Here is a 17,664-nt window from a genome sequence, read left to right as displayed (position 1 = left end):
AAAAGAAAGCATTACCCATAATAGAATGCAAGCTGTAAAAAAGTGGCTGGTCCGTATGACTTTTATACGGTTAAATAAATTCTTATTAATATTTTGCACAGATTCAGCATGTTAAGGGTAACAAAACACTTTCACATTCCCTTCTTTATCTCTTAACAAACAATGCATGGGGCAGGGGCAGGTATGCTGGGTATTATCTCCACATTCTGTAGATGAAAAATTGACAACTGGAGAGAGCAAGGTGATTTGTAAAGAATCTCACAACTTTGTCATGCCTAAACAAAACAGCACTGTTCCCACCTCTGGTGTAGCACTTTCCAACATTCTTTTGAATCACATGCACCCTCTTCCAAACAGGGTAATTTAAAAAATGTATTTTCACCCTTGAGTATTTCAAATGAGCATATCAAAATAATACTGATTAAGTCTTCTGAGCAATGCTGTTATCATGGGAAAATAACGTTTGGATTAAATGAGTTTTTCTACATTAAAAAAACAGACAAACGAACACGTGTGCGCATGAGTGTGTGCGTATACACATGAGAGCACGTGAGTCTATCCATAGGCAGTGCTTAAAATCATAGCTTATGAAGATCTTTATCAAAAGTCTAATGTAGGTAATATGTAAATTCCTTTGGTTTATCAAGTAAATATTAAGGCATTTCAGATTCCCCTAAAAGGATTTACTGTTTTTTTTTTATTATATTCACATTTTACCTATAGAAAGTTAAAAATACAGAGTGGAAAAAAAAAACATGCATAACCACCGCATTTCATGAAAGCACTTTTTCTGTAACCAATTAACTTTCTAGTAAATAAAAAAAAAAGTTAGTATCACCACAAGGCATTTACAATAAAGAATACTACAGGTATATAACTTGACACAGCGTGGACATTTGAGATGGCTGAAGTAGAACCTCTTGCATCCATATCTGTCAAAGATGATAAATAACTCATTAATAAAGATTTTTACCAATATAAATAATCAGGGCAAAAGCAATGCCTCTCCTATCAAAATCAAATCATACCATGAACCTAACCTAAAATCACGTTATTATTAGCTCTCATTTTATTTATCAATGTAGCATATATTACTTGCCCAGAATCTCTCTAAAAACGCTGTTGTACTTAAGTTTTTTAAAAATGAATCTAGGCTTTGTTCGTCTAATATTATTTAACTTTAATTGAAATTGCAAAAACAACTTAATCATTTTGAAAACAATTACACTCTATTACAGACAATTTTGAGATAATTCAATGGTTTAATTAAAGAAGGCTTCACTGGATAAGGGTTTGGAAAAATCTGTATTTCTAATTTATGCATTTCTAGATAAATTATTAGGCATAATATAAAACATCTTTTTTTTTTTTAAAAGGCCATCAAGAAAAGCTCCATTTTCCTAGAGATGGCCTTGTCTGCTCTAGTCCTTGCAAGCTCAGCTGACGGCACATGGCAGACGAAAAGGCTACTCTTGACTCAGCAGCCCTAAAATGCAAAAATCGTGTCTGTTCCTGCAAAAGCATAGAATCTACTACTCTGGCCATATTGGATTGTGAACTCTACACCTTGCACTATTCTAGGAGTAAGAGAGCCTATCCTAATTACTTTAAAACCTATGTAATAATAATCATAACAAGCTTAAATTTCTAGTTTTGCTCTATTGAAGTGCATACAGTTTTTAAAAGATCTATAGTCTGAAACGGTTTTTATAGATTTTTATGCTGTGGAACTCAGTTCTAAGATAAACGCTTCCCATTTTCTTGGTATAGTGTAGTTATTTGTTTGTTTTAGTTTAAGTATGGCAGTCTTTATGATTTCACGTAAAGATAAAATTCTTCCAAGTTTCCATATCCCTCTTTCTTGTTACTTCCTAATGATGTCGGTCATTTTGTTTTCTAAGATTAAAGAGAGAGCTTTTAATCTTATGCCCAAGATTACAGACTAGGTCAAGCCCTGTGAAAGGAAACAGGGAACAAGGTTATTTATATCACTGAGAACTACAGGACAGAAGACAAGATGGCTTCTACTCTACTTAAACTGAGGTCCCCAAACTCCAGATTTGAGATTTGAAAGAATAAATGAAATTTCTTCTACCACTGTCACTGATGAAATATGAATATGAGTCTGTTTCCCCTAATTCTAAAAGTGTAATTTCTATTGTAAAATAGGTTTAATTTGGATTTTGAAAGGAAAAGTTAGCGTGAACCTCCTCGAAATCAGAAACGAGGAATTTTTTTTTTTAGAAGTGTTTTGGTTTGGCCAAGCGGTTTATGACCCTAACAATGTTACCTTTTCCACTTTTTAAAGAATTGATAAGATTCGTGTATAATTTCTAGGAGGCAAACAAAGATCTTAAAACTAGTTTGTGGGTTTAACATTGCCCTTGAGAAATGCTTAAGAAATTCTGTTCTTCAGAGGAAATCCAAAGGCAAATTTGTGCATAGCTCATAAGGAGGAAAAAAATTCAAATTAATAGTTCTGCAAAATATTTTTTGATGTCTTTTCTATTAGTTATTATTATCTTTCTTCGTAGTTTGTATCACTCATGAGAAATTTCTGTTACCGTCATCTCTCATGTTCCAAAAGCTTCTTACCATTCAGATGGAGGACCTCACGGAGGAAAAATGGACAGAAGGACACTGACTGACTCACTCTTGGGGGTTCATAATGCTGATGTTATCAATAGAGTGAATGTTGACTTTGACCAACTTACTGGTTATCCTTGGAATCCTGATCTGTTCGCTACTGGCTCCATCCCCTCCATCCGTGGTGGCCTTAACTTCAATAATGTAGTCCTCTTTAATGGGCAACAAAAGTTCTGCTGACGTCTTATTTGTGTTCAGCACTTGTACATTATTTTGACTGCTAGTCCTATAGAACACCTAAAATGCATGAACAGATACACTTATTTCTTACATTGCCTACTCTTACTTTGTTTCATAGACTGATTACTCTGAAGTTACCTCACTTACATATTGTTTGTCTTATTATATTCACCAGAATATAAGTTTAATTCATAGGTCTTTTCATAGGTCTTAGGCTGGGGGTCAGCACACACTAGAATCATCAAGTCCTCAAAATCAAGGAGGGGAGGAAAAGTGAACTTCTTCTCTGGAAAAGCTCAGCCTGGCTTGGGCATTTGGAAGGTTGGAGAGAGGGGGCAAGCCCCTACTGTACTGATCTCGAAAGCCAGACCAACAGACTAGAGCTAACGATTTCCATTGTTTTTTAAGTAGTATAGGGGGGAGCATCAGAATTAACAAAGTAATTAACATCATGAACAGTTTACAAACATTTTGTCCCAAATCCCTGCATGACCAGAATTACTTCCCTTAAATTTATATTTAAGAAATCAGACATTTGGGGGAAAATACCCTTTTAATAAAAAGTTTGATATCTATGTTAAAATCAGATTACGGCAACCGTATTATCAGAGTTAGAAAAATCAAACTGTGCTTCCCTTGCCAGGAATAGGAAAAGAAAGCATTGCAAATATCTTACTTTGTATCCCGTTACTTCTGATTCGTTCTCCGTTGCCTTAACTTGTTCCCAATTAAGTAACACTTTAGTGTCTGTAGCATTCCAAACAACATTTCCTGGTGGCTGACTGGGAGCTTGAGATGCAAAATGAGAAAATGAACTAGATTTGAACATGAATGATATTTTACATAGAACAGATAAAGGACGGTTATAGGAGGCTTATAAAAACACAGCAAAATCTCTTTGGTAATATGCAGCATATAGGCGGAATCAGAAAAAAAATAAGGGTAGCTAAATTTCCTTTTCAAAAGGTTCTTCAGTGAAATTGTGAGAATTCATTTAATCATATTCATCACATCTTTGAGGACATTTCTCACTGGTGGCTGTGGGTCTTCGGGAACACGTTGATAGTGGAGATAAGGAAATTCCTTTATCCACCACTAGAGGGATGCTTGTTGATGCATCAAGAAAGGCAGGTGGTGTGACCCACTTTCACACATCCACACAGAGGCCGAGAGAAATTGCCAACTGAGCAGATTAAAGACGCACAAAATGTAGTGTGGATAATTTTTAAGCCAGCATTGTGTGATGAGATAAGCAAACGGGAGGCAAAGATAACGGTTACTTCTATTTATTCCCATGAAGTAACAGCTATTCACATGAGAAACTGCAGCAGAGTCTATATTTCACTCTTCGTTTTCCAAGTTTTAAACCAATTTTTGAGAAAAATAAGGCGAAACCCTAAAATATTAATGAGAATTCCATTCGATAATAAATGAAATTCTGTGAGGTTTAAAGACTTGGATTCATAGCTCAGTTCCCTCTCACGAACACCAGACAGCATACTCATGCTGGGGAAAGCGGGGGGGGGGGGGGGGGGTTCAGCGGCAGCACAGACAGGACATTAAAATTCAGTTTCCTGTCAAGCACAAAACAAACACAATATTATCCATTTGGCCAGAGCATCACAATTGCCCAAAAGCAGTGCTGAAATATGTTGTACTTGTGGATTTAGCTTCAGAAAGTGATCTGGTTAACTGAATTTGTAATGGGAAAAGGATATAAAATATTGGCTAGGCAGGGAAATTTCTAAACATCATTGACTCATGTCACGAGGGAAAGACGGCTGAACTTACAGATGGGAAGAGCTCTCAGATACTTTTAGGTGACTAATGACACCAAACAAGACTGTCTTCCCTGCGGATTCTTTTGCTTCATGTCTACTCTTTCACACTATTCTATGCTGCCTTTGAAATGGTGCGATCTGGCATTAGCAACGACTTGAGGTCAGCTCAGAGAGTTCAAGCTGCACTGCTTTGATAACAAAAATGTATATAACGGCAGTAGCCTTAGGGTTGAAAGACTGATGACCATGTTCTGGTGACTCAGGCCAAATGATATGAATGCACCGCCTTAGAACATTTTCCCGAAGTCTGTGATTTCCTGCGTCCTGACAGTTAAGTGTAACGGGCCAGGTTCCGCCAGATGCCGCGGGAGCAAAGGCAGTAAGGTCTGTTCTACCAAAAGATGTATGCTTGGGAGGTTGGATTTTATTAATATCCAACTTGAGTAATGTTGGCTGAAGCGTCTCTTCCAACACTAGTCTTGTAGAAAAGATGACTGCAAGTATGACACTGAGGCTTATCTTGTATTAGCCCAAAAATAGATGAGGTGAATGAATGCAGCCTCGAACGAATACTTTTTGAATAAACAGATAAAACAGGAAAAGGGAAAGGAAGACAACATTAAGGTCTGTTCTGGGTCTGATTACTCTTATTCTTTTTTTTAATAAAGATTTTATTTATTTGTTTGACAGAGACACAGCGAGAAAGGGAACACAAGCAGAGGGAGTGGCAGAAGGAGAGGGAGAAGCAGGCTTCCCGCGGAGCGGGGAGCCCGATGCGGGGCTCGATCCCAGGACCCCGGGATCACGACCTGAGCCGAAGGCAGACACCTAATGACTGAGCCACCCAGGTGCCCAATTATTCTTATTCTGAATCATATCAGTGTTTTCTGAGCCTCAAGATCATCATGTACCACTTTCATAATTAAAAACTACAGGAGAGTGAAATTGCTCTAGAACTAGAAAACTTCAGATCAGAAGTTGTGACCTGAAAGCTCATCAGTCAGCTTGCAAACTTTTTTTTTGACACTGTACTTTAATTTTGTGTAATTGCCAACATTTAAAACTCAGGAGCTTTCACTTAAGTTCTGGGTTTCTGATTGCTGATTGCTCGTGCAATATTGGATGGGAAAGAATGGGCCTACTCTGAGGGATAGAGAGAATGGGCTGGACCTAAGAAAAGACGCCCCAGCCATCCATCCCTGCCCATTGATACCTGTCTGGCCATTGAAGGTATCTGACTTGTCATTTCTCTTTTAAAATAAGTACTAGTTTGGGGTAGTTTTTATATATTTTAAGGACATTTTATTGACATATCTAGATAAGTAATACATCTTGATGGAATAAATCTGTACAATGTAACTGTTTAAACTTGTTATTTCTCTAAAGGTTTGAGGTGGTGGATGCTGAGGGAAGGATGGGAAGGAGGAAGGGTACAGACATTGGGAGCAGATGAAAGTGTAGTTCAGGGATCTCTAGAGTTCTCTCAGTTACCTGAGCTATATTCTTAGATCCTCTGGAAACGACTCGTTGATGATCCTTATTATTGGCTGGTAGGGTCGATTGTGTTATTGTTTAAAGTATTTTGAGGTAGACTGTATTGTTGTTTAAGATCTTTGCAAGTCCTCTGCCCTTTACTCCTTGTGGGAAGATTATACTTCTCTCTTACTGACATTCAGCTTGGCCATGGGACATGTGGTTCCCATGCCTGTAGAAGACATACTTCTGCTTCTTGCTGGCATCTCACAGACATTAGGCTTTGTCACATGACTCCTTTCAACCAATGGAATGTAAGCAAAAGCGCAGTGGGTCACTCCCCAGTGGCAGCTTCCAAAGCCAGAGAAGAATCTGCTCAGGCCTTCTCTTTTCCCTCTGCCGTGAGATCAGCACAGCCCAGTGAGTGGCTGCTCCTTCAGTCTGGGCCCTGGAGTGAACGTGGCATGGATCAGCTCTGAATCTTACTTGTGGTGGACATGTAGGATGAGTGAGAAAGAAACACTTGCAGTTTTAAGCCACTAAGGTTTGGAGGTTGGATAGTGTGGCCTGGATTAGCCTAATCTGACTGGAACAGCTATTAGCCAGTATTCTAAATAGCTTTGATGCAACACCGTACATTTTTGTAAAGGCAGGGAGACATGGAATACTATACATTAATACAGCTTATCTGTTTCACTTTCCAGATTCTATCCTATGTGGAATTTCACTTTCCAGATTCTATCCTAGGTGGAAGCCCAACCCAGCATAGGCTGATTGAGTTCCACACTTTATTAGAACTTGATACAGTCTATATTTGTAAATTTTTGGTAAATTATGTCTCAACTTTCACATCGTACAGATTTTTTCCAGCTCAATTTCTACTGTGGATAGTATCCTAACGTAGAAAAAAATGACAAAAACTAATTTAATTTTAGTAGAAAGGTAGCATATCACTATACAGCGCAACACTAATTGGCAGGCTGCAAAATTATTTAAATAATTTCAAATGTTGTAACAAAAATAGTATTATGTTGAAGGCTTTTATTATTATTGTTCTTTAAGCACCCGTCATGATATCTTCCATGTGTTTGATTAATACACTCCTCAATGTCAGCTTTATAGATTTTACTTAGTCCTCAGCCTCTTGCCTACAAGCAAGTGATAAATAAAAGGTTGTTGACTGGATGAAGCTAGGACTATAAGTCATGTCTATCAACAGGAAAATGGTTAAATTGTGGTATATTATTACAATGGAATATTATTCATACACTAACATGTTTATGAAAAACTACGAGTGACAATGGAAATTGCTATGCTGTATAGGTAACTAAATACACAGCATACTTCCACTGTATAAGACAAACATTCTATAGAACTCAAGTCTGAAAAGAAAGCCCAACATTAATAATGGTATTTCTGAGATAGGATTATGGATGATTTCTTCTCTACAATTTTCTTTTTTTGCAAATTTTCAACGACAATGTTTTCTTTTATATAATAAAAAGTAGAGGCTGTTAGAATTAAGAATATTACTGTCTAGAATTTTCCATAGTGATATTTCCATAGTGGTGATGGTGAAACTGGCATTTACTTTCAAAATATGGAATTTTAAGAACATATGCTTGCTGTGATTACTTATTCAAGACTCAACAGATTTCTTAATTTTTTTCTTGACTCCTTGATGATAATGAGGTGATTTAGTGGTAAGTGGTTGTTCTCACCAGTAGCCAGAAACTGTACTTTGTAGTTGGGAGTTCAGTTGAGTTGAATATCAGCATTTGTGATTAAACTGCTGAAACATGTGATACTGTGTAGGAATCAGGTCACCAAAAGATAACTTTCTCCCAAATAATGAGACATACTTGTTTCAGAATCATTAGAGTTATTACAAATGAACAAATGACTTATAATAGGAAACTGACTCAATGTGCAACTAGACAACAAAAACATCTTCTTAACTCATCTGAAACTCAGAAAAGACTTTTCTTGGGGTCCAACCTGGAATGTCAGGGAGGAAGATCTTTCTTTGTTTTAAATGACTAGAAATTTCCTTGGCCAAAATCTTTTCTCCTTTGGATAATAAAAATAATACAATTTGTAAACTCTAAGCAAAACATTTAAAACTTTCCAGAGAATTTGTAGGCAAGTGGAAGATTTCAAAAAAAGTGCCAAAGCTCCTACAAAGTAAAGTTCGTAAGATTTACACGTTTAGCCAGGGGAATGATTTGATTTTATATTAGCTGAAACTCCCTGACTGAATTCTGTTCAAGTTCAATATTACATTATTATCTTGTTTCAGAACTTAAAATATCAGAAATCATTTTGTTGAAGTCCACAAACAAAACAAACAAACCGAAAACAAACAAAAAAAACACTCCTAAATCTGAGGAACATGCATGAGCGAACAGTGTTCTATAGCAGTCTCTGTGATTGGTGGTATATCATACACAGATATGAATAGTTCACATACATATCTGGGATGTGATACATAGATGAGCTGACAAATAACAAGTCACCTAGAGAGATATTCCCTTTATTTTTCCTGTTAGCTTGAAGAGAAAGCTGGATTTGGGGATACCAGGTTTTTAATATCTCTTTGATACTAACATCATAAACAAAAAGGAAGCAGGTTTAGAGGTCTGAAAAGGAAGCAGGTTTAGAGGTCTGAACAGGCAAGAGCATGTTGCTAGGGTTAAAAAATGGAGAGTGGCTTATTTGTTCATTGTATTTATTATTACTGATTTTATTACTATTTATTATTTTGTTAGCATCTATTTATGGCAATGATACCAGTTTCCATACTTGGTTAGTTTCCATTTTAGTTTTAAGTTGATGAAAGCAAAAATTATAAGCTAATTTCAAAAAAGATTTTATTTATTTATTTGACAGAGAGAGAGCACAAGTAGGCAGAGCAGCAGGCAGAGAGAGTGGGAGAAGCAGGCTCCTGGCCGAGCAGGGAGCCTGATGTGGGGCTCGATCCCAGGACCCTGGGATCGTGACCTGAGCCAAAGGCAGACGCTTAACCGACTGAGCCACCCAGGTGCTCCTGGAAGGTAATTTTTAAGACAAACTGTTAGGTACATATTAGAGGAGGCCTGAAGGAATGGCAAGAATTGAGAAGACAGGTCACCTATAAATTTTGGGAAACTTTGCATTGATACATTTCCCAAGTCATAACTTAGAGTAGATAATTATATAATTAAATTATACACACAAAAACTCCAGAACTTCCAAATTATGTATTTGAAGGAGGAATATTCATTTTATCAAAAACTTCTGAAATATTCTGACTCCTATTCCTTTAATGTTTGTTTTACTCACATTACCTTTACAATTCCTTAGGACACACTTGATTGGTTTCCTTAAATTTAGGCAACTGATTTTAGCTCAACTTACATGGATAAACATTCCACTTGCAAAAGCAAAACCTAAAGTGCAAAACATTGTACCATTTAATATTATTCTGTTTTCTCAAGTGGACATACATGTATAATTATCACCGAAGAAAAAAGAAATTATATCCCCTTGCTCCGGGGTAAGGTCTGGACATGTGATTCAGGCCAGTCCAGGGAAGGTTTTCTATCAACTGGTCATAACAACTGGCTCTGGGATGAGCCAAGAAGAGCCATAGCTCTGAGTGGAGTTATCAGAAAGGAGTGGTCCACTTTCCCCAGGGTGTTTAGTTGACAGAAACAAGCCTTAAGGTGCAAATAGCAATATTTCTACCCTGAAAAGGGAACATGGTAAGAATGATGCCACCTTGGAACAGAGCCAAGAGATGTTTGTTCAACATCTGTTATTGGGCACCAATTATGATTACTTCAATACTGGAGACAGAGCTCTGAGGACAGAGTTATGATCAAAGTGGGTAAAATCTCTGCCCTAAAGGACTTTGTCTTCCAGTCAAAGCAGGCTGGAGAGACAACAATCAAATAAATGAGGACAAATTATAAAATGTGTGGTAGCCGTCAGTGCTCTACCCAAGAACAAAGCAGAGAAGGAGATAGAGTGTCAGGAGATGAGGGATGCACTTTTAAACATGGCGGGCGGGTGGCACTGAACTGATATTTGAGCAAAGATCTCAAAGAAATTAGAAAGAAAGCCACTGGATGCCTGGAGGAGCTTTCTGACTAGAAGGAACAGCAAATGCAGAGGCCCTGAAGTGACAGTGGAATGAGCGAAGAGGAAAATAGCAGGAAATAAGTCAGAGGAGGATTTGGAGGATGGATATAAAGCCTTGTTGAGCATTATAAGGATTTAGTATTTATCTGAAATGAGATGAAATGGGACATCCTGAGCATCACTGTGGCCTATTGGAGATAAGGGTGGAAAGAGGGTGAACAGGAAGGGGTCACTGCTCCGATCCATGTGAGGGATGTTCCAGCTTGCATCAGGATGACAGCAGTGATAGCAGTAAGATGTGGTAGATTCTTGCAGAAGTCAGATTCTGAATCAGTTGCTGGGCATGAGAGAAAGAGAAGAGTTGAGGGTGATTCCAAGATTTTTGGCCTGAGCAACTGAAATATTGGGATTTAATTTACTGAGATGGGGAGTTGTAGAAGGGACAGGTTTTAAATGGGGTAGATGGAGTAGTCAAGAACTTAGTTTTAGAAATATTCAGTTTGAGGTCTAATTAGATGAATCTTGAGGATGTTGGTTGAGTGCTAAATCCACCCATACTGAAAGCCAGAATCACCACTTGACTTTTTAGTTATACAAAGCAGAATATTTGCCCTACAAATTCTTTCTTGCAATCTCTGAACATAAAATTCTCAATATGTTTCCTTTTAGAAGCCAACAAATCTCATCATTTACATGTCATCTGCAATTTTTCCTCATCAGTGCCTTTAGATACAAGCTGTTCTTAAGAGTTAGGTCTCCTTGGGTTGCAAGTAACAGAGATCCATTTTAGATTACTTAAAGAGGCTAATTAGAGTTTAACTCAGAAATGCTTCCAAAAAACACAAGTATTTGGATATCAAAAATTAAGTGTTTAATGGAAGCTACAGTATTTAACTTGAGAATCCTTGTATTTTACATTAATCAAAAATAATCACCCAAGATCTGTATTGATATAAAGGCCTGCATACTAAATTCCCTGATTACGACGAGTCCATGAAACTTGCACATTTGAAGCAAGATGGTAGAAGACTATATATAGTAAGTGTTTTGAATTCACAATGTTCAGTCAAGAGGAAGTATATTTGATTAATAATAGTCCTTCAGGCTGGCCTGCTTTAGATTTCATTCATCCATTTAGCTACCCACTCAGTATTTAACAAGTGCTTTGTAGCACCTTGCTCGGCACTAGGGCCGGATGAACAAGACACAGAAGGATTCTTTCCCCATAAAGTTTACAATCCAGAGGGGAAAACAGATAGCAAGCAAATAATAAAGGTGTTATTTTAATTCTTTATGTCTGAAGCATGATGATAATTCTCTTTATAGAGATAAGCACAAAAACCTTGCCAAAATTCTTAAATAGGATTTGAAGCTAAATCCATGTCAAAGGTTAGGATGACTATTAAGATTTGCCAGTAACAGTAATAATAACAGCTTTAAAGGATTCTGTTTTACTTGCATTTTGGTATCTTTAAGGAAAAATTATTAACATAAAATTGAAAATTTAACACATGCTTTTTATTCTAATCTTAGAATAATTAAGGATTTCTATGATATCTATGAATTTCCCACCCAACACAGGAAATTTTTCCCTAATAACACCTACAGATCAACATGCAGACTCCAAATGAATTGCAGAAATAGGAATGTATCACTTTCAGAGGGATTTTATTCAATTGTTGGAATTCCCATCAGACGACAGCTCTGTGAGCAAAGGTGTCCTGTCTATCTTTGATCACCTTACCCACGTCCTAAGCATGGAGCAAAAATCCCATAAATGTTGGGTGTTGAATGAGACATGGATATTCTGATTATATGGTTGAAAGAGAGGACAGCACAATTAAGACTATGTGAGATTTGGATGCCTATCCTGCTACTTAGTCTGTGATCTCAGGGAAGTTAAATAACCTCCATATGCCTCAGCATCCTCATCTCTACAGTGAGGCTACCAGCAGCTTCCAAGTCATGGTGTTGTGAGAACTGAGAATCAGTACATGAAAAATATACTTAGAAGAGTAACTGCAAATTGCTCAGTTAGTGTCAGCCATTAAAATCATAATCGCCATCATTACTGTTGCAAATTTCTACTTTGGATTGGGTGTTTATATGCTACACCTAAATCATAAAAATTTCTTTTTAAAATTTTATTTCATTCATTGTACATTATCATAATATTCCTATTATTTGTCCTTTCCTCTTGTCTTACCAATTTGCTAAGTTCTTCACTGATTCCATGATGATGTCACACGGTCTTTTACAAACATAATTTTCTAGCAAGTAATCACATCAATTATTAAGTCAGAGGAAAGAGCCAGATAAACTTGTTTGCATATATTCTCGCAATAGAATTTTTGATTGATGTGTGCTTTGCATATATAGTGATGTATATTTAAATCTTACTAATTCAGAATTGTTATTGAGAATACCAAACATATTTAGCGAGAAGTTCTAAACACAGAATATTTTCAGTTTAAGTATTTCCAAGCCCACATACTCCTTAGTCTAACCCCCACCATGTATTAGGAGTAAGAGGTTGGGTCAGGCTTCCCCTAATATCTGATGAAGGACAATACTGAATTATTACATGAGTTGGTTACTTGTAAATGTATGCTACTGAAGATTTATAATGGTTTGTTGCTAAACCTTTGCTCTGCAATTTCATTATACTAGTAAATTGGTAATCAAGTTCTCTTTTATACAGATAATACAAAGATGAACGTGAACTTCACTGATCAAATTAACACTGGCTAACTAAAATCTAAAGTAGTAGAATTATGTTTTATGTATGTTTTAACTTATCCACAAAGCTAGCCAATGATATTCAATTTTATATTATTGGTATTCTTAGCAATTTTATCTAACAAATGTTAGATAAATTTCTTATAAAAATTTGGGAATTATATACGGATATAGAAATGCATTATAGAAATCATTATGAAGCCAGTTGAGCAAATTTTTTACTGAGTTAATAAACTTTGCAAACAAGAAGAAAAATAATTTTCTGTAAATAAAAGTAATGCATTATTGTGTTAAAAGTACTTCATCCTTCATGGCCATTTTCCTTACCTGTACAATGTTAAAAATATTGATAGCTACCTCCTGTGGTAGTTAGGAAGTTTAATTATGGGAATGCATGTAAAGCACTTGGGACATAGAATGTTCTCAATTGCTATTAGCTATAATGATGATAATGACAAGGACAATTCAAATGGTTACATTGCAAGAAGTTACTAACACAATACAATGATTAAAAATATAGCTGTGCTATCAGTTTAATTGAAATATATGCAGGAGACTATGGAACTGCAAATCACTGATTTTCCTGTAATGTAACTCAAAGCCAAGTTATGTACATCTCATAACTGCTGTTGTGAATTTCCCTGTGAATACATAGCTAACAAAGACTCAGCTTTCAAGGCAACTGACATCTCTGGTCAGATTTTTAAATATATTAGTATATTCATGGGGACCAACATCTTCTGATGGTAATCTTTTAATGCACATTGGCATCTTTTAAATAAGGCAGGAAAGAAAAAAAAGAAGAAAATGACTCTTGACTCTCTGGTGTGAAATTTAACTTATTCACATGTACCAGAAATCCTCAAGCTTTGGGGAATTAAAAAAACATGAAAGTAAACTTTCATTTATCACATTTTAAAAGAAAAATGGATAGACTTGACTCAACACCCCACACTAAAGTTTTTCAAAAGGTACACATTGATTTTCACATGGGGTTTCTATCTAAAAATTTGGGGATATCACGAAGACAAAGATATGTGTGACTCGGAGTTTACAAAGGTTTGGGATTGGATTTGTAACATTCAGTGGGCTTACTGAGTTGGGCTGTCCATTCTAAATGATAAAGAAGGCTACCAGAAACTACTTCCTTGCCTTTCAAAAAATTGAATCTACGTACGAGTTTTCTTTGTAGTTGCATTCACTGTGGTGCTAAAGGGCCCAGCACCAGCGCTGTTGTAAGCCCGGACAGCTGTGTAATATGCCAGATTACTCTTCAAGCCCCGGAGTCTGGCTGAAGTCTCATTTCCCACCACTTTCACTTTGCTTGATGATTCTTCTTCTCCATTATTCCAGTAACGTACCTGGTCAACAGAAAAACATAAAAGATGCAAAAGGTTGACACAAACAGTACCACCCCTTGCATTAAGTGATTTTCATTAAGATGAGTACTATAATATTCATTAAGACACAATAAATGTTCATTAAGGACCTACTATGTGCTAGGTATTCTATTAGATTCTGTGCCACAGGAGAAAAGGGACTCCAGGAGGAGACAGAAAATAAACCAGATAAAGAAGCAAGATAAAGTCAAAGAGAGTAAGTGCTAAATACTACTAGACTATAGTTTATAAAAGGAAAATGAGGGTGAAATCTGCAAATTTCATAGAGCAAGCTGCTCCCCCTTCTCAGGCCCAAGCTCAACTCCAGAATGCTGGCAGGCCCAAGCTCAACTCCAGAATACTGGCAGGTCTGCTTCACCTCCACTGGATGGTGGAGGTTCCCTCTGGGAAGAAAGGGAACTGTTAGAGAAAAGACTATCAAAGAGCCAGCTGGCCACTGGATTGTCCTCCAGTGATGGCCAGGTGTCAACAAGCCCACCTGTGCATGCAGGACTGCTGAAGAGAAAAGGAAAGCAGTTAACACAGTTAAATTTAAGTTATGTTAACATGTTTTATTTGTACGTCATTATACTGAATTGTGCAAAATGATCTGAGATGTTATATAAAGATAAATGCATAGGGAGTATAAAGTATAAAAATAGGTTAATGAGAATATTTAATAAAAAAAGAAAGAAGGGTAGGAAAAATCCAATAAAAATACGTGTTTCCCATCTCCAATTTATGCTGTAAAGTTCTGCTATGCTTTGCTAGAACGTTTGGATTATCCACAAAGTAAAAGCAAAACTAATGTGAACAGCAACAGCAATAAGACCACCAAATGGTTCAGGAAAAGTACAAGCATTCCTCATGCTGAGACCCAATATCACCATTTAATCATGTAAAGCAGAGGCCAGGCACTTAGCATAAATATGTAATGCAGACTGAGTACATATTTTTTGCTTTCATAAAGAAATACACATGCTCTCTCCTGTATTTCTTGCAACATGTGCCCTTTCTGACTTTCATTTATCTTCTACTGCTAGCAAAATATGAAAACCGAAGACCATTTCTATAATCTGTGTAAGTCAACAGCTGTTCGAGCACATGAAAATGGCAGGTGTCCTTAGCCATCAGAGTCGTGAAGGCAATAGACACTTATGGGGACTATGGCAAAATAGATAGCCAAGTTCCATCTTAGTAAGGGAGCCACTACTTGGCTCTACTAAGGGAAGGTGGATCCCGTGTTTACAGGTCTTTTGTTTTTTTAAAATTTATTCATTTATTTGAGAGAGAGAGAGAATTGCAAGCAGACTCCCTGCTGAGTATGGACCCCCCCCCCCCACCAAGGTACAGCTCGATCCCCTGACCCTGAGTTCATGACCAAAGCTGAAATCGAGTTGGACACTTGACCGACTGAGCCACCCAGGTGCCCCTTTTGTTTATTTTAATTTTTTTTAAGAAGAGGAGAAACCTTTATTTTAATGTGAAATGGCCCACATTTAGAGTTGGCTCAATTTTCTTAAAGACATTGTGTGGTCCAAACGAAACTTGTTTATGAGCTGCTTTAGGGTAACCAGTTTCAGTCCCCTGAGAAAAATACCCTAGAAGTTGTTTTTTGAAAAAAAAATGAGTAACTATAAAATTCTTTAGTTAAAAAAATTAGTAGCAAAGTATAAATCTCAGATTTTTCAATGATCCTAAATGAGCACACTAATATTGTACTAGAACAGTATTTTCCCTACATATGTGTATGTATGTGTGTATATGTGTATATGTATGTTTGTACATGTTTGTGTTTTTATTTATATTTGCATTCATATTTATATTTACATATAGGACCCCTCAAATTCATAGAAAATGCTGTGTCCATGTATATGTGTATGTGCATTTCTCTTGGAAAAGAGTTATTAATTTTTATATAAACCTCAAAAGAAGGATATGGACCCGAATGATCAGGACTAACTTGAATATGTAGTTTCAACACCTTTAAAGCACTGAATTAACACTGAAACTTGGTGACATTTTAGCAAAAAAAAAAAAAATCCACATATCTTAGGGAACCCATTATAAAAGAAAACCACATAGATTTTATTCATTAATTAAAGATAACATATAAAATTGTCTTTTATAAAGCCATAGACAAGTAAATTGTTAATGGATACTAAAAACTGGTACACATTACAAATTCAACAACTGTAAACACTAGGTAGTGTTAAGTTTAGAAGACTCCAAAATGGTAAGAACATTCCCTGCCTTTGAAAGCGTTATCCACTTATTAATTAAGAATGACACATAATCAATAATTTGAATAACATGTTACAGACAGTCTGAAACTTGCGGCCTTGGATGTAGCATAGATTGGGGAAAGAAATCAACTAATTATGAGCTACTGAAACCCTTACTTAACAGATGGGACAGCAGAGGCACCTAGGAATTAAGTAACTCAATCAGGGCCATCCTGTCATACACACTGGTCTCTGCTTATGGGCCATTCTTCTTCTGATATGTCAAACTGCCTCAATTTAAGTTGCCTAAGAAAGTGTTCCTCAGGTGACTGACTTAAGAAATGAAAATAATTTTTAATAGGCATAAGGAATATCTCTTATAGATTTATTTATAAAAAGTACTTAAGGTTCTTGATAGCAGTATGCTTCTAAAGTACTCCATGTACCAGAACCAGAGATTTATTTTTATATCTTAGTTGCTGACACGTATTAGAAATATTTAGACCATAGTGAAAATCTGTGCCAAACTGGAATGGGATATTCATTGGAATTGATTATGTAATCTCCTTACAAAACTTTACTTAAAAAACTGAATAAATATGCATACAACTCAAACCTAAAAAAACAAGGCACTACATTAATATTCCCAATTTCTATGAGTAGAATTTCTATGAGTAGAAATTATGACCTATAAAATTTTGCTCAAAAATATTTAATAAGGGTAAAAGGTAAATAGTATTTTTTTTAAGGAGGGAAAATTAAAAAAAAAGTAAAAGCAGAAAAATAAAGGACGGAAAGGTCAAGAATGAAATAAAGACAAAGACCATATTTTCCCCTCAGTTGTGTTTGGCTTTAAATGGTAAAAGTCCTGTACCTGAGAAGACAGACCATAAGTCCATGCTAATTTGGATTTTATAGACACAACCACAATGCAAGAAGAAGAAAGGAACAGCATCTAGACTGAAGGAAAACCTCTGCAAATATAATTGTGCAAAGTGTGCTAACTACACCTCAAAAAAAGGATAGAGAATATATATATATATATATGTTTGTATAACATTTGGTGGAAAAGAGTTAATATAACAATGACAGACTGTGAAAGTTGTATCTACTAAAGAT

General features: G+C 36.2%; 1 protein-coding gene across 2 annotated transcripts in view; it reads right to left on the bottom strand.

The window, feature by feature from the left end:
* Positions 1–834: 834 nt before the first annotated feature.
* CNTN3 (contactin 3) overlaps positions 835–17,664 on the bottom strand; it is a 241,035-nt gene continuing 224,205 nt past the window's right edge. For both annotated transcript variants that reach the window (XM_088021839.1, XM_028101775.2), the window contains 4 exons: positions 14,119–14,302; positions 3,503–3,615; positions 2,715–2,883; positions 835–932 (listed from right to left, as the gene is read on the bottom strand). In XM_088021839.1, coding sequence (XP_087877965.1) covers positions 835–932; positions 2,715–2,883; positions 3,503–3,615; positions 14,119–14,302 — 564 coding nt within the window. The remainder of the gene's footprint in view (positions 933–2,714; positions 2,884–3,502; positions 3,616–14,118; positions 14,303–17,664) is intronic.

The sequence above is a fragment of the Eumetopias jubatus genome, unplaced genomic scaffold (assembly GCF_037043125.1).
Source record: "Eumetopias jubatus isolate StellerSeaLion01/CBP00866 unplaced genomic scaffold, mEumJub1_p1.0 scaffold_1, whole genome shotgun sequence".
NCBI lineage: Eukaryota > Metazoa > Chordata > Mammalia > Carnivora > Otariidae > Eumetopias > Eumetopias jubatus.
This window is presented reverse-complemented; position numbering and strand designations above follow the sequence as displayed.